This window comes from Nerophis ophidion, linkage group LG07, assembly GCF_033978795.1.
Source record: "Nerophis ophidion isolate RoL-2023_Sa linkage group LG07, RoL_Noph_v1.0, whole genome shotgun sequence".
Classification (NCBI taxonomy): domain Eukaryota; kingdom Metazoa; phylum Chordata; class Actinopteri; order Syngnathiformes; family Syngnathidae; genus Nerophis; species Nerophis ophidion.
Window position 1 is genome coordinate 38,455,434 of NC_084617.1, and position 24,725 is coordinate 38,480,158.

The 24,725-nt window shown below is 37.4% G+C and overlaps 1 protein-coding gene across 1 annotated transcript in view; it reads right to left on the reverse strand.

Moving 5' to 3' along the window:
• Positions 1-2,753: 2,753 nt before the first annotated feature.
• Positions 2,754-24,725, reverse strand: part of tars1 (threonyl-tRNA synthetase 1) — a 39,865-nt gene continuing 17,893 nt past the window's right edge. Inside the window, exons 9-19 of the mRNA XM_061906129.1 lie at positions 23,616-23,762; positions 23,251-23,349; positions 19,592-19,758; positions 19,331-19,493; positions 13,630-13,767; positions 6,083-6,160; positions 5,909-6,009; positions 5,738-5,842; positions 5,581-5,653; positions 3,200-3,314; positions 2,754-3,122 (exon numbers count right to left, since the gene is read on the reverse strand). Coding sequence (XP_061762113.1) covers positions 2,974-3,122; positions 3,200-3,314; positions 5,581-5,653; positions 5,738-5,842; positions 5,909-6,009; positions 6,083-6,160; positions 13,630-13,767; positions 19,331-19,493; positions 19,592-19,758; positions 23,251-23,349; positions 23,616-23,762 — 1,335 coding nt within the window. The 3' untranslated portion in view covers positions 2,754-2,973. The remainder of the gene's footprint in view (positions 3,123-3,199; positions 3,315-5,580; positions 5,654-5,737; positions 5,843-5,908; positions 6,010-6,082; positions 6,161-13,629; positions 13,768-19,330; positions 19,494-19,591; positions 19,759-23,250; positions 23,350-23,615; positions 23,763-24,725) is intronic.

The window sequence follows — 24,725 nt, forward strand, 5'->3', positions numbered from 1 at the left end:
AAAAAAAATTTGTGCAAATAATCATTAACTTTAGAATTTGATGCCAGCAACACGTGACAAAGAAGTTGGGAAAGGTGGCAGTAAATACATATAAAGTTGAGGAATGCTCATCAAACATTTATTTGGAACATCCCACAGGTGTGCAGGCTAATTGGGAACAGGTGGGTGCCATGATTGGGTATAAAAACAGCTTCCATGAAATGCTAAGTAATTCACAAACAAGGATAGGGTGAGGGTCACCACTTTGTAAGCAAATTGTCGAACAGTTTTAGAACATTTCTCAACGAGCTATTGCAAGGAATTTAGGGATTTTACCATCTACGGTCCGTAAAATTATCAAAATGTTAAGAGAATCTGGAGAAATCACTGCACGTAAGCGATATTACGGACCTTTGATCCCTCAGGCAGTACTGCATCAAAAACCGACATCTGTTTGTAAAGGATATCACCACATGGGATCAGGAACACTTCATAAAACCACTGTCAGCAACTACAGTTGGTTGCTACATCTGTAAGTGCAAGTTAAAACTCTACTATGCAAAGCGAAAACCATTTATCAACAACACCCAGGATCACCGCCGGCTTCGCTGGGCCCGAGCTCACCTAAGATGGACTGATGCAAAGTGGGAAGGTGTTCTGTGGTCTGACGAGTCCACATTTCAAATTTTATTTGGAAACAGAGGACGTGATGTCCTCCTGAACAAAGAGGAAAATAACCATTTGGATTGTAATAGGCGCAAAGTTCAAAAGCCAGCATCTGTGATGGTATGGGGGTGTATTAGTGCTCAAGGCATGGGTAACTTACACATCTATGAAGGCACCATTAATGCTGAAAGGTCCGTACAGGTTTTGGAGCAACATATGTTGTCATTCAAGCAACGTTATCATGGACGCCCTTGCTTATTTCAGCAAGACAATGCTAAGCCACTTGTTACAACAGCGTGGCTTCGTAGTAAAAGAGTGCGGGTACTTTCCTGCCCCGCCTGCAGTCCAAACCTTTCTCCCATCAAAAATGTGTGGTGCATCATGAAGCGTAAAATACGACAGCGGAGACCCCGGAGTGTTGAACGACAGTAATACACATATACATATATATGTAGATACCAGTGACGTGCAGTCAAGGTAGGCAGGTGAGGCTGGGCCTCACGTGCCATCATGGAAAGAAAAAAATTGTAAAAAGAAAAAAAATTACATAAATTGTTATATGTATCCAATGATTATACTTTATAAAGTTATTTTCCATTTAACTTCACCAGTTTTACATTATTTTTTATTCAAAATCGCTTAATTTTCACATTTGCCGTTCAAATACTGAGAATTACTTGCGGTGAGTCACAGCCAGTTGAGCCTCACCATGCATTGCGCAATGACTCGGCTAACTGTTGTCTGCTGTGCAGTGAGACCGTATTGCTATATGAATTATATTATACATTTCCATAGTTTAGTTAGCTGAGGTATATAATGTACAGTGTATTTGGTCAACAACTGTATGTGTGTAACGTATTTCTTGTGCTGGGCAATCATAAAACGGCTGCGAAGACGCACTGTGTGAGGCACCTGTTTTCCCGCCTCCTGGTGGTAGAGGGCGCTAGTGATCTCAGAGATCATTCTTGCGAATACTAGGCTGCAGAAGAAGTGACAACAAGACAGAGTTAGCAAGTCAAGTGCAGCGGCAGCAATCGTTTATTTTGTCCTCTTTTAAAATGGATGAATCCATATCTAAAATAAAACTGTTTTCTAAACTGGACTTTCAATCGAAGCCGGAGGTAATAATTAAAGGAAGACCAACGCCGGAGCTAAAAGGTTTGCTTCAGACAGTGATCTCCATCAAGACAGAGAGACTTTTAAAACCGAAGAAAGATAAGGAATACTTCTATAAACAAGTTATCGATGCTTTTGTTCAGAAGGAGCGGAGCATGAACTTCATTTATAAGTAAAGGTAAGACCATAATGTTTTTTTTTATTAAATGTGCTTTTTTGTGTGCTACAGTTTGTATGTGAAGTGAAACATATTTATATAGCGCTTTTCTCTAGTGACTCAAAGCGCTTTTACATAGTGAACCCCAATATCTAAGTTACATTTAAACTAGTGTGGGTGGCACTGGGAGCAGGTGGGTAAAGTGTCTTGCGCAAGGACACAACGGCAGTGACTAGGATGGCGGAAGCGGGAATCGAACCTGCAACCCTCCAGTTGCTGGCACGGCCGCTCTACTAACCGAGCTATGTAAAGATTGCTGGTATGAGCTTTTAAACATAACCCGTTAACTGCTGCCAATCAAATGGTGAATAAGATACTCTTTAGGGTTCATATGTTTGTAAATCTGACTGTGATGAAGCCAGTGCCTCACCAGCCATGAACCTCACCGCACATCACTGGTATATACACATATATGTAAATAAACATATATGTATGTATATATATATATATATATATATATATATATATATATATATATATATATATATATATATATATATATATAAATATACATATATATATATATATACACATATATACATATATACACATACATATATACATATATATACATATATACACATACACACACATATATACATATATATATATATATATATATATATATATATACATATACCAAATTATGAATCAATTTAGACTCGCGATTCAGATGTAAATTAATTTTTTAGCAGCACCTTAGATTTATACCCATGTAAATTTATTGTGTGTGCATAAAAGATGTGTTCCTTAAGAGTAAACTCATGTAAAGCCATTAAGAATGGACGTGTTTAATCAAGATAAATGCAACTCTGGTACAATTCCCTGAAAGCCTGAAGACAAAGTACCCAATTGGAGGCGAAGCACCAAGTCAAATGACTAATTCCATGATGTCCACAAAAAATAACAACATTCACCAATGTGACCTCTTAACAATAATAATAAAAAAACAATTCATAAATTGATTGGGTAGTTGCTAGTTTGGGGTCAAAAACTCAGAATTCTTCCTCAGCGTTTCGACTCTTGGATGACTTGAGCTCTTTGAGGCGTTGGATGCACTCGTCCACGCTGCGCTCACCGTGCACTTTGTTGTCACGCGTGCGCACGTTGACCGTGTTGCTGCTCTTCTCCTTCTCCCCCACCACTGTGTGTGTGCATAAGCAGCACCACCTTAGCAGCACTCCATATGATGATGATGATGATGATGATAAAGACACTCACCCAGGATGAAGTTGTACTGAGCCAGCTGTGCGTTTCGGATCTTCTTGTTCAGAGTACATCCTGGGTCCAGATCCACGTCACTCATGAAGCCGCTGGTGTGGAACTCTTGTTGAACCTGCACGCACATGCACACACGCACGACCAGATGTTTGGTGTCTGCTCCACTTGGTGGCAGTCATGCTCTTTGACTGTGAGGGTAAACCTAATACATGATCTTTGATTTGCTATTTCACTTTTGTCCCTGTCGGCAGTTTTCCACAGCAGAAAAGTGGTCCTGTCATGCAAAACATTTGAAATGTTTTTAAGTAGATTTCTATGAAGACTTCCGTCATACAGACAATATTTGATTTCAGTATTTCCGTTAAATACTCATTTATTTATAGAAAGTTCTAGTCACTGATTTGTTCGCTTTTGGTGAAGTGGATGTTTTGCAATATTGTCTAGACTTATCAAAATAAAAACAATTGTTATGTTGCATGAGCCAGCTTGTAACTCAAAGTACTTGTGTCTCTAATCATTGTCTACCATTGAAATTTATTTCCTGGGTGCTTCCACCTTTAAACTGCGCAATTGTAACATGCCTTTAGAAAATGTGACTTTAGGATGACCAATAATGTGTGAAAAGAGTACAAGAGAATGTATTACAAACAACTACAGTATTTACTATAGATGTGAATTGCACAATTCATGATTTAATTCCGATTATTGGGGTGACGATATGATTCAACAGGATTCTTAATAAATAAAATGAAAAAAACAAGGGAATAACATATATATATATATATATATATATATATATATATATATATATATATATATACAGTATATACATACATATGTATACATATATATATATATATATATATATATATATATATATATATATATATATATATATATATATATATAAAAACATATACATACATAAGTTGTGGTTTAACATTATTTTGTAAGAATCGTAGCAGCATAAGGCGCTAATGTAGGGGTTCATTTAGCACCAAAAAGCAACAACGTTTGCCTTTTAAAATACGGGAAATGTTGGAAAACTTGTAAAAAATATTGTTTTTCTACATGACAATAACTTGTCATCTACTTTAGACAATCTTATATACGTTTATGGATGTAATACAATGCAAGGTTTTCTCATGAAACATTGTGAACATTTCAATAAAAACTATTCTGGGTTTCTTCACGTAGCTCATATTTAAGTTAAAGTTAAAGTACCAATGATTGTAGTGGCCTAGTGGTTAGTGTCCGCCCTGAGATCAGTAGGTAGGTTGTGAGTTCAAAATGGGACCAATTACCTCCCTGCTTGGCACTCAGCATCAAGGGTTGGAATTGGGGGTTAAATCACCAAAAATGATTCCCGGGCGCGGCACCGCTGCTGCCCACTGCTCCCCTCATCTCCCAGGGGGTTCATCAAGGGTGATGGGTCAAATGCAGAGAATAATTTCGCCACACCTAGTGTGTGTGTTTGAGACATTTGTCAAGCTGGCTGACATTATTTCTTCCTGAATGTTACAGAAAGTATGAGAATGTGTGAGCAGCTGCCTCTTCTTTTCTATGTGTATAAGTCAAGCTATTTACACAAAGTTTGGATCTTTGGCAGAGATATCTTTTTGTCCGCACGTCTCTGTCGCGTTATTTGAATGGTCGGCCGCGCAAGCAACTGGAGGGATCCAGGTTCGATCCTCGTCACTTCCGTTGTGCAAGACACTTACCCAGCTGCTCCCAGTGCCATCCACACTGGCTTAAATGTTGCTTAAAGGTGACAATCATGTGGTTCACTATACGTAAAGCGCTTTGAGTCTCTAGTAAATATTATTTTATATATAAATATAATTTATTTCACTTGATTGAATGACGAAACATGAAACTCGCAGCGCTCTTTTACCGAGCGCCGGTTGAACTGCAGTAGCAAAAACAAAAACAAAACAGCCAGGAAGAAGGACAAAAACTGGATTTCTGGAAAAAATTTCATATTTTGACCGGTAATCAGAAGGCGTACGGTAGGTGACCCCAGCACTGCATTTGTGGGCGTACATTTGGGAAGAATTATTGACAATGGGAGTGATTCATTTCTTGAAATAATTAAGAAAAAAGGGAATATTTTTCATGCAAAAGGGCTGGTGCTTTATTAGTATCTACTTTACTTATTATTGTTTTCAATAAAAGTATATCATGTGTGTATATTTTCTGTTGGAGTTGAGAAAACAAATGGTGATGCTAATCAAATAAGGCCGATACTGACATATGTCAAAATGCCAAATATCAGTGCTGATAAATCACTGGATCTCTTCATTAAAGGTAAGGTTACAGCCCCAAGTTCTTAACTTTTGTTGCAAAATAGGATAATTGAATGGGAGAGATGTGGGACTGACCTTCTGGGCATAATGGTCACAGGTGGGTCCCACAGGTATCAGCATCACTTGGCGAGGGGACAGCCACAGTGGCCTGCACATCAGTGAGAACAAGGACAAATATGTGGCATGCCTCTCCTACAAATGGGAGTCCACCATCAAAATGGAAGCCACAAACCATTTGCCTCCGTAGTTCTCAGTGAGGATGGCGATCATGCGCTCCACCGACCCCAGAATGGCTCTGTGAATAATCACCGGTCTCTTCTTGTCGTCTCCATCGTGGCTGCACAACAACACCAAACACATTCAACCTGCTGCTCCTTTCTGGCACCAGCAGGCAGCAGACTACCTGACAAAGGACAGGTTGAAGCGGATGGGGAGCTGGAAGTCCAACTGGATGGTGGCGCACTGATGGTATCGGCCGATGGCGTCTTTGATCTCGATGTCGATCTGCGTGAGAGGTGAAGTAAAGCAGTGAGGAACGGGCTCATTAGCGCTTGAAACACATCATTAGTTTGCTCACCTTCGGCCCGTAGAAAGCTCCATCACCTGGGTTTAGAACCCACTTCTCTCCAAAGTCATTCAAACTGTTCTCCAGTTGCTGTCAGACACAAAGCATGTGATGTCTTCTACATCTTCATCATTCTCCATCATCACTTCATTGTGTAATACAAGGGAATAATCACTTGAAAAAACGTTTGCATCTACAAAAGAAAAAGTAATCCTGCAGCGTGTTTACTAGTCAGCATGTTAACTTCTAAATGTCCTCCAATAAGCACATTCTTATTCCATTTTAGTCATTTACAAAAGGTAAACATGCTAAGCTATTGCAGGGCTGTCCAAAGCATTAGTGTTTGGCCTGCAACATGCCAGGGGAAAAAAAAAAACGGTAAAAAAACAAACAATAGATTGAGAAAAATCCTGAAAATTTGATGCAGATGTTTTTAAAAATGCAACAAACAGACATTCTACTTTAACACTTAGTGCCAGCTTTGTCTTAAAGTGAAAAATAGTATTATTACTAATGTTAATTTTTTAAATTACATTTCGTCTTTTTGATAATTTTCTTACATTTTTCTTTTTTCCCGACAATGTGTTGTGGGACAATAAAAAAACAAGCTGCTGTCCACAAATGGCCCCCTGACCGCACTTTGGAAACCACTGAAATAACTAATATGTCACCTATAACACACATTTTCAGAAAAACGCTAAAAATTGTATGCAAAATGCGAAAACTCTAAGTATGTGGGGGATATTTAGATGTTTTAAAAAATGCAACAAACAAACATTCTACTTTAAAACTTAGTGCCAGCTTTGTCTTAAAGTGACAAATTGTATTAATACTTGTATAAAAGTGTAATTAATTTTTCTATTACATTTTTCGTTTTTTCCCGACAATGTGTTGCGGCCCAAAAAAAAAAATCGCCCCCTGTCCGCACTTTGGACACCACTGAAATAACTAATATAGTACACTTTGTCACCTACAACACACATTTTCTGAAAAATGCAAAACATTTGATGCAAAATGTGAAAAGTCTAAGTATGCGGGGGATATTTAGATAGGTTTTTAAAAATGCAACAAATAGATATTGTACTTTAAAACTTAGTGCTGGATTTTTCTTAAAGTGACACATTTTTTTATTATTAGTATTAAAATGTCATTTTTTTGTTTATTACATTTAGTATTTTTGATAATTTTCTTTTTTTCCCGACAATCTGTTGCGGGCCCCAAAAAAAAAAACAAGCTGCTGTTCGCAAATAGCCCCGTCCGCACTTTGGACACCACTGAAATAACTAATAAAGTACACTTTGTCACCTACAACACAAATTTTCTGAAAAATGCAAAACATTTGATGCAAAATGTGAAAAGTCTAAGTATGCGGGGGATATTTAGATAGGTTTTTAAAAATGCAACAAATAGATATTGTACTTTAAAACTTAGTGCTGGATTTTTCTTAAAGTGACAAATTTTTTTATTATTAGTATTAAAATGTCATTTTTTTGTTTATTACATTTAGTATTTTTGATAATTTTCTTTTTTTCCCGACAATTTGTTGCGGGCCCAAAAAAAAAAACAAGCTGCTGTTCGCAAATAGCCCCCTGTCCGCACTTTGGACACCACTGAAATAACTAATAAAGTACACTTTTTCACCTATAAGACAAAACTGCTGAACATTTGATGCAAAAAGTGAAAAGTCCAAGTATGTATGGGATATTATTTATTGTTTTTTAAACATGCAAGTGACAAATTGTATTATTACTAATATAAAAATGTATGTTTATTTTATTACGTTACATCATTTTGATAATTTTTCTTTTTTCCCGACAATTTGCTGTGGGCCAAAAAGAAACACAAGCTGCTGTTCGCAAATGGCCCCCTGTCCGCACTTTGGACACCGCTGAAATATCTAATATAGTACGTTTTGTCACCCATAAAACACATTTTCAGGAAAATGTGATGCAAAATGTGAAAAGTCTAAGTATGCGAGGTATATTTAGATAGGTTTTTAAAAGTGCAACAAACAGACCTTCGACTTTAAAACTGAGGGCCAGCTTTGTCTTAAAGTGACAAATTGTATTATTATTAGTATTACAATTTCAGGGTTTTTTAAAATATATTTTGTCTTTTTGATTATTTTCTTACATTTTTCTTTTTTCCCGACAATGTGTTGTGGAAAAAAAAAAAAAAAAAGCTGCTGTCCACACTTTGTCATCTATAACACAAATTGTCAGAAAAATGCTAAAAAGTCGATGCAAAATGTGAAAAGTCTAAGTATGTGGGGGATATTTATAAAAATGCAACAAACAAACATTATACTTTAAAACTTAGTGCCAGCTTTGTCTTAAAGTGACAAATTGTATTATTACTAGTATTAAAATTTCAGGGTTTTTTTTAATTCCATTTCATCTTTTTGATCATTTTTCTTTTTTACCGACAATGTGTTGCGGCCCAAAAAAAACAAGCTGCTGTCCACAAATGGCCCCCTGTCCACACTTTGGACACCACTGAAATAACTAAAAGTACACTACAACACAAAGATGACATTAAGTTATGTATTCTAGCATGTCATGTCTGTTTTCCGCATCTATTTAACAAAATATCAAAATGACCACCAAAAACATTGACTTTTCATTGTATGGCCCTAGGTGGAAAAAGTTTGGACACACCTGGGCTATAGGCTATGGAAGCTAAGCGGGTACATTACAGCTAAGCAGACAATACTACACAAGCTAGTAATACGTAATAATAATTGAACACTACTACAGTCTAAAACATGAACTAATTATAGTTGCATATTACATACATACACAAACTCTCCAAATCACAAGCGTATTAAAAAGTATCCAGTAACAAATGTGTCGGCATCATTTAATTTACTGTGTCATGAATCATGTTGCCACAAGGTGTTACCAAAACAAATGACAACTTAAATTCAAAGACAGCAGAAGTCTGTCACGAGGTTGGTGTTTTAATTACCTACTGAGTCCTGTAAGCAAAGTATGTATGTATAATATAATTTCTGATTATTATAGGCCAAGACTCAAGGCTGGTATTGTATTGGAAGTGAAAAGGTTGTGTCGGTGCACTCCTTACTAATTAGTATCAACATTATTGGGACCTAACAATTCTGCGCATTTTTTTTTTCTTACAATTAAAATTGAGATTCCGTAAGAAATTATTTGTTAAACGTGCACGCACCCAAACCCGCCATCTGCTTTTGTTATGAAGAAATCATAGAGTTTTTTTTATTATTGACCTTATTACTATTATTATTATTCGACTTTTCACTGTCTTGTTTTGCCCTTCTTAATGGGAGGTCACAAAAGAACAGATGACAGAGAAATGTTTTTAAAGAAAAAAAAGAGAAAAGTATATATATATATATATATATATATATATACATACATACATACATACATACATACATACATACATACATACATACATACATACATACATACATACATACATACATAAATATATATATATATATATATATATATATATATATACATATATAAGCCTCAAATTTTAACTTTTCAAGGTCAAGGCAAGTATTGCCTTGAAAAAGGGCTGATATTTTAGGGCATCAAGGCAAACATTATTTTCTTTCGAGATAAACGTTATCCACATATTGATAGATATTTTTTTTAATTCTTTAATAACATCAAACTGTCAGCTTTTCGTCATTACATAATGCCTCTATTTCTATTTTTACATTTTGTTTGAGTGTTTTTTTTTTTTTTTAAAGTTATGTACATATGTACATGTAAGTGCTGTAATGGGACAGATCCATTTTGAGTTTGAGAAAAATATAGGAATTAACTTAACACAATAAAACATTAACAAAATGGTGTGTCACATTGTTTTTTGCAGTAACAATTTAGTGACATGAAAAACAATTAGTGTAAAAAAAAAACCTGGTGTTTACTTTCTGATATCAAAATAAAACACAAAGCAGTTTGGATAATGAAGAGGAAGTCTAATAAACAAGATGTGTTCTTCTCTGAGATTACCAAACATTTGAGCTTGTATTGATGTTATTTGAACAATGATACAGTTTGCAGTTAAATAAAGGAGTGAACATCCCAATAAACAAAGTAAAGAATTTATAAACAAGTTGTGACAACGTTCACGACACATCGCCTGCTGCAAAACATCAAATAGTTGTTTCCTTCGCTGTATACTGTTAGAGTGAAGACAATATTGTCCACACCTGTCTCCATCTAAAGACAGCAGTGCACTCTCAAACGCGCGGCGGGAAGCGGGGAAAATGACGTCAAACCAAGCGCTTGGCTCCGTCTACTCCGAGGGAAAATCTCCGCAACAAAGTCGGTGTCGTTGGTCTGCCACTATTATTAAGATAAACACCGCAGGTGCGCATGCACCTGATTTCGTCTTGCCGAAAATGCATTAATAAATGACATTTTTTCCGTAATTAAAAAATGTAACAGTATTACTAACCGTCAGGAATTATTGCAAATTATCATATACCATCTACCGTTACATCCCTCATCCATTAACAAGTAAAAAGTCGTCAGGGCATGTTCTTGCCTTAAATGTAGGTAATTTTTTGGGCATTACAGCAAATGACCAGAGTGGTCGCGGCAAATGACCGGGGCGGTCAGGGCACTTGCCGCCGTTAAATTCGAGCGTTGTCATGCCCACTTCCCACATTACTACATTTAATGTATTTGACAAAAAAAAAGTAAATTACTAAGTGCAAACACTTCTCCTAAAAATCATTATTGATAGCCAGCCTTGACGGCCATTTACTAAACATCATACCAATATATATAGTACACACTATATACAGTACACACAATATATACGGTACATCACAAATAGGCCTGGGCCCATTATCAATTAATTGAATGATAAATGAAAATAAACTCAATCATTTTGCAGATATCAATACGTTATGTTGGTGTATGTTTGTTCTCTTTGTGTCTCACTTCTAGACAGGGTGAAAAAGAGTTCACTCTGTGTTTTTTTTTAAATCTTTATCTCCGTTTGGTGGCAGCAGGGCTGCTAGCTTAGACACAAAGCTTACTACTCCCCCGAGTGAGACACACAATTTGGAGAAAAGAAGACGATTACGAAAGGGATGATTTCAACTTCCAACAAGTGGTAAAGATTAACCATCAACAGATGAACAAGCGAATATGGTTGGAAAGTGACAGCAACAACTACAGACAGCAAAACAAACCATCTAACCCAGGTTTTACACCTGGGAAAAAATACTTCAAGATGTGTCCGCTATTTTATTTTTGTTTGTTTACTTATTTTGGATGATTAGGTTTATGCCCTTCTAATTACAATGGTAAAATAATAGGGCTGTGGAACTTTATGCCCCACACGATTCAATTTGATTCTATGGGGTAACGATTCAATTCAGAATCAATTCTTGATTGAAAACGGTAATAGATTCTCAATTGAAGATTAGTACTTTTTAATTACATCGGATAACAGTTCTATGATGAACTGCATTCCTCGATAAAAGAAATAAACAGCTGGGACACATTTTTATATTAGTTAAAAGAAAATTGGTTTTGTTTTACAAAACATTCTACCCAAACATTTAACAAAGTCAAATACAAATAAGTCAACAAGAGAAATATCTCACACTTCTCTTTTCTAAAGTCAATCTGTACGGCAGATATGAGCGGCATAGCTCGGTTGGTAGAGTGGCCGTGTCAGCAACTTGAGGGTTGCAGGTTCGATTCCCGCTTGTGCCATCCTAGTTACTGCCGTTGTGTCCTTGGGCAAGACACTTTACCCACCTGCTCCCAGTGCCACCCACACTGGTTTAAATGTAACTTAGATATTGGGTGTCACTATGTAAAGCGCTTTGAGTCACTTGAGAAAAGCGCTATATAAATATAATTCAATCTACATCAGGGATGTCAAAATGGTTTTCATTGAGGGCCACATGGCAGTTATGGCTGCCATCAGAGGGCCGCTTGTAACAGTGAATAATGTATGAATTTTCCTCTGGATTTCATTATCAATTATATATATATATATATATTTTAGACTAAATAGACTGTCGATTTTACAGTAAAAACTTTCCATTTTATTATTTTTTTTTTTTACAACATTTTACGGTAAATGGAAAAATAGTACCATAATTTTTTGGGGGGGGGTTTACGGAATAAGCTGGCAGCTTAGTTGGCAGAATGTTTGTGTTAAATTGACATTGGTTTTTACACCATGATATTGTTAATGGGAAAACAGTACAAGTTATTCTTTTATTCTGGGTACTAAGCTGCCAGTTTTTCTACCATAAAAATAAATGTACCGTCTTTCCATACACCGTTAAAAACAACAACCGTAGATTTTACAGATAAAAATTGGCAGCTCAGTAAACAGAATTTTAACTAAAAAAAAAAAAGGTATTTTTTTTTTCAATTTACAGTATTATGCTGTAATGAACAATGTAAAATGTATTGTCCTTCTTATGAATTTGATAGGTAGTTTGCTGTAAAGTTAAGTATATTTATTTATACAAAAAAATGTTCGGAAAGTATGATAATATACTGCAATATTTGTTGCAATATTGGATACTGCTGCTGCCCACTGATACCCTCACCTCTCAAGGGGTGAACAAGGGGATGGGTAAAATACAGAGGACAAATTTCACCACACCTAGTGTGTGTGTGTGTGTGACAATCATTGGGACTTTAACTTTACTATTAACGTTTAAAAGGCATGCAAGTTCAAGCAGTGCATACTGTATTTTTTTTCTGTCAAAATGAAAAAAAACAAACATTAAATTTAGTGAGAAAATATTAAGTACTTAATTGACACATCATTTTCAGGTGTTTGCAGGCCAGATAAAATGATGTCACGGGCCAGATCTGGCCCCTGGGCCTTGAGTTTGACACCTGTGACCTACGTCAACAATATGATTTGTCTGCTTGGCTGGACAGGACAGATAAAAAAAAAAACAATCTAAATATTAATAGGTTTTTTTTTTTTTTTTTTTTTTAATCGTGCAAAGAAGAATTGCGATTAATTCGAAAATAAAATAAAAATTTGGACACCCCTATAAAATATAGTAATGTAAATTCTAAGTTTATTGCATTTTAAATAAATTGTTATCATTATTATCAATATATAATACATGACATTTGTGCTCAATTTGGTCTGAAGATAATGCTGCCATTAATAAAGTTTATTTGCAGGACAATATACATTCCAGCAACAGCAGCTTGTGTTGAGAGGAAATGGACCATATTGCATATAATCAAGCAAATGTTTAAAGAGAAAATGGAGTCTTCAGAAGCATCTGTGTATATTTACATGGGACGATTGCTTCATATTTATTCTATCACTGAGCTGACAAATATCAACGTCTTTGGAAAAGAGCGTGGACATTTTACTTTTCCACACAGACTTAAATATAGATGCTCTTTGTCTTCCACCAACCACAATCTATTTACCGCTCTTCAATTTCTATCTTGATAATATCATACAACTGGCATCTTTGCTCCCCATGAGACTTTGCGCCAGCGCTTGACATTTTAATGTAAGCGAGGGAAAAACAAAGAAGCGGTTCTGATTACCTTTTCTGCTTGCTCCCAGACAGCAACGTCTCCCAGGAATGTCTCCGGTCTTGTGGAAAGGTTTAGCTTGAAAGTGAAGCCAAACACGGCGTACACGGTGCGCAGGAAGTCCAGACAACCCTTGATCTCGTCCTCAATCTGAAGTCCGACAACAATTCCAACAGAACCACATTTGCACATTGCAGAATATTACTTAAACAAACCTGTCAAATTTAGTCACAAGAAAATATTTGGGGAATGCAGACCTCTGCAAGGCTTTGTCCCCCAATTGTAAATAATAATTAAAAAAAAAATCCTGAATCCATACAATGCACCTAAAATCAATTTCATGCGCATCTGTTAGCGAGCGAAATGAAAGAAACTGAGTGAACCTTTAAAGGTTGTATGGAATACTGGTACTATTATAGTACCGCGATACTATTGAATCATATTCGGTGCTATACCGCCTCTAAAAAGTACCGTTCCCCGCCCCACCCTTTTTTCGACGGCTGGTTTTACGAGCAGAGGAACATGTTTGGCGGTGCACAAACAAGGAGTACTTACAAGCAGAAACAGTGTGTAGACAGAAAAGGGAGAATGGATGCATTTTGGCTTAAAAACTAAAGATAAAGATGGAGCTATAACACTGAAACGCCAACAGGAAGAGGTGCTTTAAAACATGGCTAGCTAGTTAGCGGCTAATTTCCATCCGCAATTGGCAGTATTTTAGCTACTTCTAAATCACTAATCCTGGCCTCAATGACAACAAATAAAGTATGTTTCTCACAAGTATCATCCCTGCAGGACAATGAATAGCTAAACATGCTTCACTAGGACGACACCCTAGGACAGGGGTGCCCATTACGTCGATCGCGAGCTACCAGTCGACCGCAGGGGGTGTGTCAGTCGATCTCGAGCCAGGCTTTTAAAAAAAATAGACCTAAAAATTAGTGATCATCAATCTTCACCAAGACGTCACTTAAATGACATTCACGGTACCGGAGGGTCTTGTGAGATGACGCTGGCTGCTGCAAGAACATTATTATTAAAATATGACCGAGAGGAAGGCGAGATACACTTTTTATTTCAACAGACTCTAAACTAAATACAGAGTCTCGGAAAACTGGCGTGCACAAGCGATCCCTCAGTAAGCTGGCGTGCACATCAATTGTGCACGCCAGCTTTCCGAGACTTTTATTTTGTTAGCGCAGTCAGCATGAAGCAGGGCTTTTATTGTGAAGATAGGAAATGTGCAGTCGGCCTTTAGAGTTTTGACGGAAGGCACGGCACGAAAGTCTGTTGAAATAAAAAGTGTTTCTCGCCTTCCTCTCTGTCATTTTTTCATAATAATGAACTGGCAGCAGCCAGCGTCATCTCACAAGACCCTCGGGTGCCGTGAATGTCAATCAAGCAAGCTACGGAATTTGCCGCCAATGTTTTTCTTGTAAAGTGTATGGAAGCTGGATGAATTAGATGCCAAAAAACAACCACTTTCATGTGGTATTGTACAGAAAGGACAACTTTTTTTCTCCTCCATTTGAAAATGTGGGCGTTATCATCATTACTGTCTGATTCCAATCAATGCAAGTCATCAGAATCAGGTAATACACCAACTTATATTCTTGTCTTCGTGAAAGAAAGACATCTATATGTGTTACACATGCTTGTATTATCATTAAACACATTTAACTTGTTTACAAAAATGTCTCTTTCATAAATAAATAAATATAAATGATATATATAAATGAGGTAGATCCCCTCGAGTTGGTCAATTGAAAAGTAGCTCGCTTGCAGAAAAAGTGTAGGCACCCCTGCCCTAGGAGGATACAATAGTTCACCAGCTTCAAAATGTAAACAAATGCTATGAGTGGATCTACACCTGACATCCACTGTAATGATATCAAGTAGAAGGTTGATACTACTTGATTAGATCAATATTTTTTATCGTCAAAAAATCTATGTATATTCCTTTTTAAAATTCATATGTTTATAAACTCTGCGATGAAGTGGCGACTTGTCCAGGGTGTAAACCGCCTTCCACCTGAATGCAGCTGAGGTAGGCTCCAGCAACCCCCCACAACCCCAAAAGGGACAAGCAATAGAAAATGGATATATGGATGTTTATAAACTCAGGAAATATGTTCCTGGACACATGAGGACTTTGAATATGACAAATTTATGATCCTGTAACTACTTGGTATCGGATCAATACCTAGATTTGCGGTATCACCCAAAATTAATGAGAAGTATCAAACAACAGAAAAATAAGTGATTATTACATTCTAAAAGAAGTGTAGATAGAACATGTTAAAAGAGAAAGTAAACAGACGTTAACAGTTAATTAACACATGGATTATAATCCATTTTTAATGTTATTCCCTCATAATGTTGACAAAATAATAGAATGGTAAATGACACAATATGTTGGTATACATACGTCAGCAGACTAATTACGAGCCTCTGTTTGTTTACTTACTACTAAAAGATAAGTAGTCTAGTATGTTCACCATTTTATTTAAGGACAACATTGCAATAATGAACATATGTTTAATGTACCCTAAGATTTGTTGTTAAAATAAAGCCAACAATGCCATTTTTTCTAACTGAAAGTGTTTTATCTACACTCTCTGATTTTAATTTGAAATATAATAGTTGTATCATGATTTTATTTAGTTTGCACTTCAAATTGCCTTGTGTAGGTATTGTGCTCTATAAATAAAACTTGCCTAGCCTACTTACAAACTAGGAAAAAGAACATCGATATCGTGTGTCAGTCGACATTTAAGCCCACAAGAATTCTACTTCCAAATACAGAAAACATGTTGCGGTAAGTTCGTAGTGGTTTGTGCAGTCCTTTGAGACATTTGTGATTTAGGGCTATATAAATAAACATTGATTGATTGATAAATACATGCACCCTCAAAATGGCAATTTCACTCATTTCTTAACAAAACTATTCCATATTAATATAAGGATAATAAATTAAAGGAACATATTTTAAGATCAAGCGTGTAGCTTTCATCGTCAAGTGTTTTGCTTCTATGCTGTGCTTATCCCACACTTGAAAAGGGTGTACCAATGCTGAATGTGGATTCTGGATTTCACTCAAAAGACCACACGGTTGTTATTTCCTTTTATTTTTCCTTTAGTTTGCAAAAGTCTATCCAAAGGAAGAAACAGCTTCTTTTTTCTTTTTAGTCTTTTTTTTAGTCCAGTCTTTTTTAGCAGTCTTTTTAGGTGAAAAACCGTGAAAGACAAAACACCACAAGATTAACAGGTTGTAAAACATCGAACAATTATCAATCCCAAAATAATTTACAATTATTAATAAGGCTATCAAACCCTTAACCATTAAACAAGTGAAATAAAGTTGACTATTTTTTTCTCTTTAAGTTTAAGCAGATTTTAAATAAGTTGTCTCAATGTACATGCACCAAGGTATATATAAAATACATTTAACCCCAGAAACACAATAGATTAATGCAGCAGAAAACCCAATACACAAATACATAAATACCTAACCAATTAACCACCTATTTCCCCTGTTTTAGATACCCCCTAAAATCCATATCCAGTATAATGTATTATTAATATAGCAGTGAAACACTCAATCTTAACCTCTGTCTACTGGTAGAGAAATGCCCCGTTTATCCTACGCTCTCACTAGCAGCCACTGATCCTGCAGGGTTAAATCCCACACTTTATTGTTTATTATTTACTTTATCCTACGCCCTCACTAGCAGCCAATGATCCAGCACAGTTAAATCCCACACTTTAAATTGGGCGACTTCACCCTCCTAATGAAGGAAACTTCTACAACATTTATCAGACCATGCAAAGAATATACATCAACCCTCCCTTACCAGCCAAGAGTTACACAAAACACTGAGTATTTAACCTCCAGACTAAGCACGCTACATGCGCAACCCCACCCACATCTCACCAGCACAACAGGTTCCTCGCACCCACAAAGAAATACAAAGCGCGATCTTACCGGCTGCCAGTTCAACTTTTGGTACACTCTTCGCACAACTCTGGGTTTTCTGTAATGAACTAAACTTTTTTCCGCTCTGTGCTGCGGTGGAGTCTTTTTTGTGCTTAATTTGACACAGCTGACTAATTAACGGGTTCGCGCATCGGCAGATGAGACGGGAGTGCGCTATATCTGTGTGTGACCGTAAATAGATTGGCTCTGATCATATAAACCGAACTAATGCCAAATTTCATACCATACCTGGAGTCGCCAATGGCGAATAGGGGTGCGAATATGCTCTACAATAAAATACAATTTTAATTAAGTGGGGTTTGGCTGGTTGCCAGGCCGTTGCAGTTGCGAGCTCGCGCATCAGCTGACGAGAGAGCTGTTCGCCGCTACATTCATTTTTAAGGAAACTTATTTTATTTTTTTCCATTTCATAATTAGCCTAATGAGTCAGACTGCCGAGAATATGATGAACATTTCCAAGCACGTCACCCAAAACTCAAGCGTTTTTCAAACGTTGAAAACACAACATTAAATTCCAAGCATTTTCAAGGTTCCTAAGCACCCGTACGAACCCTGGTTCAGGAACATATTTCTTGAGGTTATAAATATAATCAGAATTTTTTTTTTTTAAAGAAACAATATGGTGTGATGATAGAAAATATTGATGTAATCATAGTATCCATCCATCCATCCATTTCTTACCACTTATTCCCTTTTGGGTCGCGGGGGGCGCTGGCGCCTATCTCATCTACAATCGGGCGTAAGGCGGTGTACACCTTGGACAAGTCGCCCCCTCATTGCAGGGCCAACACAGATAGACAGACAACATTCACACACTTGGGCCAATTTAGTGTTGCCAATCGACCTATCCCCAAGTGCATGTCTTTGGAAGTGGGAGGAAGCCGGAGTACCCGGAGGGAACCCACGCATTCACGGGGAGGACATGCAAACTCCACACAGAAAGATCCCGAACCCGGGATTGAACCCTGACTACTCAGGACCTTCGTATTGTGAGGCAGACGCACTAACCCCTCTTCCACCGTGAAGCCCGTAATCATAGTAGTATCGACTAAATACGCTCTAGTACTTTGTATCATTACAGTGGTTGTCAGATCCACCCATGGCATTTGTTTACATTCAGGCGCGCTAGCTTTAGTTAGCAGTGACGCCGGTGAACTATTGTATCCTCCTATGGTGTATAGTGAAGCATGTTTAGCTATTTCTCGTCCTGCAGGGATGATACTTGTAAGAAACGTACTTTATTTGTCGCCATGGAGGCCAGGGTTAGTGATTTAGAAGAAGCTAAAACACTGCCGATTGCGGATGGACACTAGCTGCTAGCTAGCTAGCCATGTCTTAAAGCACCTCTTCCTGAGGGCGTTTCAGTGTTATAACGTCATCTTTATCGTTAGTTTTTAAGCCAGAAATGCGTCTGTTCTCCCTTTTCTGTCTACACACTGTCTGCTTGTAAGTACACTGTGATTGTGCACGGCCAAACATGGTCCTCTGCTCGTAAAACCATGACGTGACGACGCACCGTCATACATGTAAAAAACGTGGCGAACCGGTACTTTTCAAACAGAGTATAGTACTGTTTTTGATTAATTACTACCGCGATACTATACTAGTACCGGATACTGTACAACCCTACTCAGAAGTAATTTTACTCCTTTTTTTAACTCTTCCTTTACCCACCTTTGCATACAAGTAAGTAAAAGATAGCAGAAAGGACCTCACCTGCTCCATGGAGCAGAAGATATGAGCATCATCCTGCTGGAAGCGGCGCACGCGGGTCAGGCCAGTAAGGGCTCCAGACAGCTCGTTCCTGTGCAGGACGCCAAAGTCGGCCATGCGAAGAGGCAGCTCTCTCCAGGAACGTGGCCGGTGATCAAACATCAGACTGAAACCCCATGCAGAAATAAAAAAATGAGCCTGTTACTTTGCCATCAAACATTGATGTACACAAGTAAAAGGATGTGAGGGAAGACGAGACCTCACCAGTGGCCAGGACAGTTCATGGGTTTGAGGGCAAAGGTCTCCTTCTCCACCTCAAAGGAGAACATGTTCTCACTGTAGTGCTGCCAGTGACCGGAGGTCTGCCACAGCTTACTGTTGTAGATGTTGGGTGTCACCACCTCCTGGAAGCCCCTTCTCCTGTACTCACTCTGCCAGAGACAACAATGAAGCTTCTTAACTTCACCTCATTAAGAAGAGCTTATAAGCTTTCTCTGGAGATTCTCCAATAGAGGGAGAGCCGCCCAACAACTAACAGCCATCCAAATCGAATATTAGGGATGGGTATTGTTCACATTTGAACCGATACGGTACCAATTCCTGTACCTGGGAATCGATACAAGTACTCAGCGGTACCCATTGTTGGTACTTTTGTGTGTGTTAATAAATATTAATGGTATTTGATGATAAAAAAAATGTAATGTAACATTTAAAAATGAGGTGATTATGATAACTGTGCTGTCCAGTTGTTATATCTTGTTTCTGACTACAGTGCATTTGAGTCTCAAAGCCGTTGCAGTTCAAAGACATTCCATGGCATTACTTAATAGCCTATCTACAGTAAGTTGTCTAACTAGGAAGTAGCTCTTTCCATTACGATGAATGTGTTATGTTGCGCCCTACAAAGTGTTTATACTGTAAGTATTGTGCTTAGTACACACCAACTCTTTGAGTGAAACAATCTTAGTTGTAATTTCCTTTACCAAATTTGGAGGTGTTAAAATTGCCACGTAAAACAGTGGTCCCCAACCACATAAATCAACATAAAAAACACAATATACACTTACAATTAGTGCACCGACCACAAAAAGCTCTCTTTTTCATGACAAAAACGTCCCTTTTTCATGACAAAGGAAAAAAAAAAAGGATTCCCCCACCCCGGGCCGTGGGACAAATTATTAAGCGTTGACCGGTTCGCGGATACAAAAAGGTTGGGGACCACTGACGTGAAATAGCTAATGCTAATAGTAGCTTGTCTATAGCAAATGCAATGTAAATTAGTAGTGATGTTCATATGAAGCCTCATGAACCTTTTGAGCCAATTGGTTAGAGAATTTTTTGGCACAAGACTCCGCCTGCTGGTGAAATGTATAATTACAAAGAGATGCATTTTAACAACATCATATGTGACGCATTGAAATGCTGCGTCTATAACGGCTCTTAAAAATGTCAATGAATCACAAAACAGTTTACCTAGGTAAATCAACGTAAGTGAAAAAACATATGTTTTTTTTGTGTTATACATGTATTGCATGTATTGTGTGTTTGTATGTTGTATAATGTTTTCTGTCACCTTGAGAAAATGGCCTGGAGAGGAAGATGACAATATAATGTAATTTGGACAATGACGTACAGAACAGAGGAGTTCATTTTTGTTTTTTTTGGTGTTAGGCGATTCTTTTTTTTTGGGGACAAAACTAATGTATCATCCAGCTACTGATTTCTGGTAGCTGGTCACAAAGAATAAATACAGAATGCTTTACTTTAGTAAATGTAATGTTTACAGGGACCAACACATTTGAGAACTGACGTTGCCAGAATCGAACCAATGTCTTGTGGAATAAAAGGTGGATGCGTGAACCATTGTACGACCAAGTTCTGATGACGTCACCGATACGAGGTAGCAATTTAATATTCATTAAATGGATATCAAGTTTGTGGGTTGGATTCAGTTTCTCGTTGTCCTTTGATTCTAGCAGCATTTTAAATACTATTTTTATTTTCTGTCCATATTTCGAACTGACCACAAGTCTCAAAAGCTCACATTTTCAATGGAACAAAAATAAATAAAACAATTATTCACCATTTTTTAAATGGATTTTGATTACGTATGTATTGCTACTAAGGTTGTCTCGGTACCAAAATGTATTTCGATACTTTGATGCTATTCTAAATAAAGAGGACCACAAAAAAAATGTCATTATTGGCTTTATTTTAACAACAAATCTTAGGGTACATTGAACATATGTTTCTTATTGCAATTGAAGAACAATTGTGTCCTTAAATAAAATAGTGAACATACAAGACAATTTGTCTTATAGTAGTAAGTAAACAAACAAAAACCCCAAGTTAGTCTACTAACGTATGCAGTAACATTTGTCATTTATCATTCTAATATTTTGTCAAAATGATAAAGAGCAGGCTGTAAAAACTGATTATTAATCGACTTGTTCATTTACTGGTAATATCTGCTTATTTTCAGTTTTAACATGTTCTATCTACACTTCTGTTAAAATCTAATAATCACTTATTCTTAGTTTATTTGATACTTTACATTGAGTTGAGTTTGAGTTTATTTCGAACATAAAAGCATACATGACACATCACAATTTCCAGTTTCTCTTTTCAACATGTTCGAAAAGGAGCAGAGGACAAAGGGGTGTACCTCGCCCCATCCCTTCTTGTGAAAGATTGAACATTTTTTGGGAAGCTGTTTTTATACCCAATCATGGGACCCACCTGTTCCCAATTAGCCTGCACACCTGTGGGATGTTCCAAATAAGTGTTTGATGAGAATTCCTCAACTTTAACAGTATTTATTGCCACCTTTCCCAACTTCTTTGTCTTGTGTTGCTGGCATCATATTCTAAAGTTAATGATTATTTGCCAAAAAAAAAATGAACATCAAATATGTTGTCTTTGTAGCATATTCAACTGAATATGGGTTGAAAAGGATTTGCAAATCATTGTATTCAGTTTACATTTACATCTAACACAATTTCCCAACTCATATGGAAATGGGGTTTGTATATATCTTTTTATTTTGTGACGATAAAAAAATATCGATGGATCATAGTTTGTGCTTGGTATCATTACAGTGGATGTCAGGTGTTTATCCACCCATGGCATTTGTTTACATTGTGTCGCCGGGGAGCTATTGTGCCCTCCTAGGGTGTGTAGTGAAGCATGTTTAGCTATTCTTCGTCCTGCAGGGATGATACTTGTTAGAAAATTACTTTATTTGTCGCCATGGAGGCCAGGATTAGTGATTTAAAAGTAGCAAAAATACTGCAGACTGTGGATGGATGTTAGCCGCTAGCTAGCTAGCCATGTCTTAAAGCACCTCTTCATGAGAGCATTTCAGTGTTATAGTTTCACCTTTAGCGTTAGTTTTTTAAGCCAAAATGCGTCCATTCTTCCTTTTCTGTCCACACAGTGTCTACTTATAAGTACTCGTGTGCGCACTGCTGAGCATTCTCCTGTGCTCATAAAACCAGGAATGTCACGAAATGACAACGCGCCGTCATGAAAAACCTATGACGAACCGGTAGTGTTCAGAGTATAGTATCGTTTTTGATTCATTAGTACCGCAATACTATACTAGTATTGGTATATCGTATAACCCTAATTGCTACACATATAGCAATATCATTGTATCGCCCAGCCCATACACTCACTATTTTCGAAACAACTCTCAGTAGGATGCGGTGCAAACTGCAGTTTACTATCGACGTCATTAGTATAGCTCATATTTAACATTGCTGAACATGTCATTTCAAGCAACATTTAACACAAAAAAGTACTTGTGTTTGAAAGTGCTATACCTCAAAGTACAATTCCCTCTTTGTGTGGCCTTGCTTCCAACATTCTCTCATTTCTTCTAATTGAAGCAGGAAACTAGAGCAATTATTATATTGACTTACTCTGATGAACTCAATCAGGGTGTTGTAGATGAAGGTGCCTCTCGGCAGGAAGAAGCAGCTCCCTGGGCTCAGGTCATGGAAAAAGAACAGGTCCTGCTCCTGTGGATAAGACTTTTAGGTCAAACCAGTTTTATTTTTTAACAGTCGGACTCATCACGCACTGAAATGAGGATTTGTCTGACAATATTCTTTCTAAAAGCTTACTTTTCCACAACTTAGGTGAGAATCATTACAGCTGCTGACAGTTTAGAAACCAAGCCTTCTAAAGTGGTCCTGATTGCTGAAGTCAGGTCACGTGTATCAAGAGTAACTTTTAGAAAAAACTTGACGTGGTTTGTGAATTTACTGCCTTTTTGGGCTCATACCCGGCCTAGTTTGCGATGATCTCTGTTCTTGGCCTCTTCCTGAAACTTCTCCCACTCTTTCAGCATTTTGGGGTCCGGGAAGGAAATACCGTAAATCCTCTGGAGGGTCTCCATGTCTGCCTTCCCCTCCCAGTAAGTGGAGGAGTTCTGCACACAGAAAAGGGCATTAAAAACATACCATGATGATCGATTATAGATCAATATCAATGATATCGATGCACCCCACCCGCACCTTCTTGGAGCCATTTGCATGAAGCAACAGCAGCACCAAGTTCTAATGTTAGCTTCCAACAACAAGCCATTTGGGGCAAAACAAAAGAACCTGAAGGTCTTACTACTAATATTACCATCCAATTTTCCGGATACAGTAATAGAGGCCTTTGCTACTTCTGTCAAAAAAAGATTTACGCCCCTACTTGCTGTCTTCAGGCGCCTCGTTATGATCATGCAACGTAAACATCTGACACAAACTATTAGTTTGAGTGAGTTTTAGGACTAAAATAAACATAAAAACTTTAACAAAAAATGGTAAAATAAAGCAAAAATATAAAATGGATTGTCTTTGACATCTGACTCTAACAAAATTATTTAATTAAACACAGACAAGGTCCAAATGGGATAAAAATAAAAAAAAACAGTTACTCACTTTTAATGCATCATTGTATATTAAATATATCATTAAACTATTAAATCTATAATTAATTAATTAAGTGATTAAATAATTAAATGTAATCATACATGTTTGAATTTCAATTCTAATATCTACATTGAATATCCATCAATTTTCTACCGCTTATTCCCTTCGGGGTCGCGAGAAGCGCTGGAGCCTATCTCAGCTACAATCAGGCGGAAGGCGGAGTACACCCTGGACAAGTCTCCACCTCATCACAGGGCCAACACATATCGACAGACAACATACACACTCACATTCACACACTAGGGCCAATCAACCTATCCCCAAGTGCATGTCTTTGGCGGTGGGAGGAAGTCGAAGTTCCCGTCGGGAACCCACGCAGTCACGGGGAGAACATGCAAACTCCACAGAGAAAGATCCCGAGCCCGGGATTGAACTCAGGACTACTCAGGACCTTCTTATTGTGAGGCAGACGC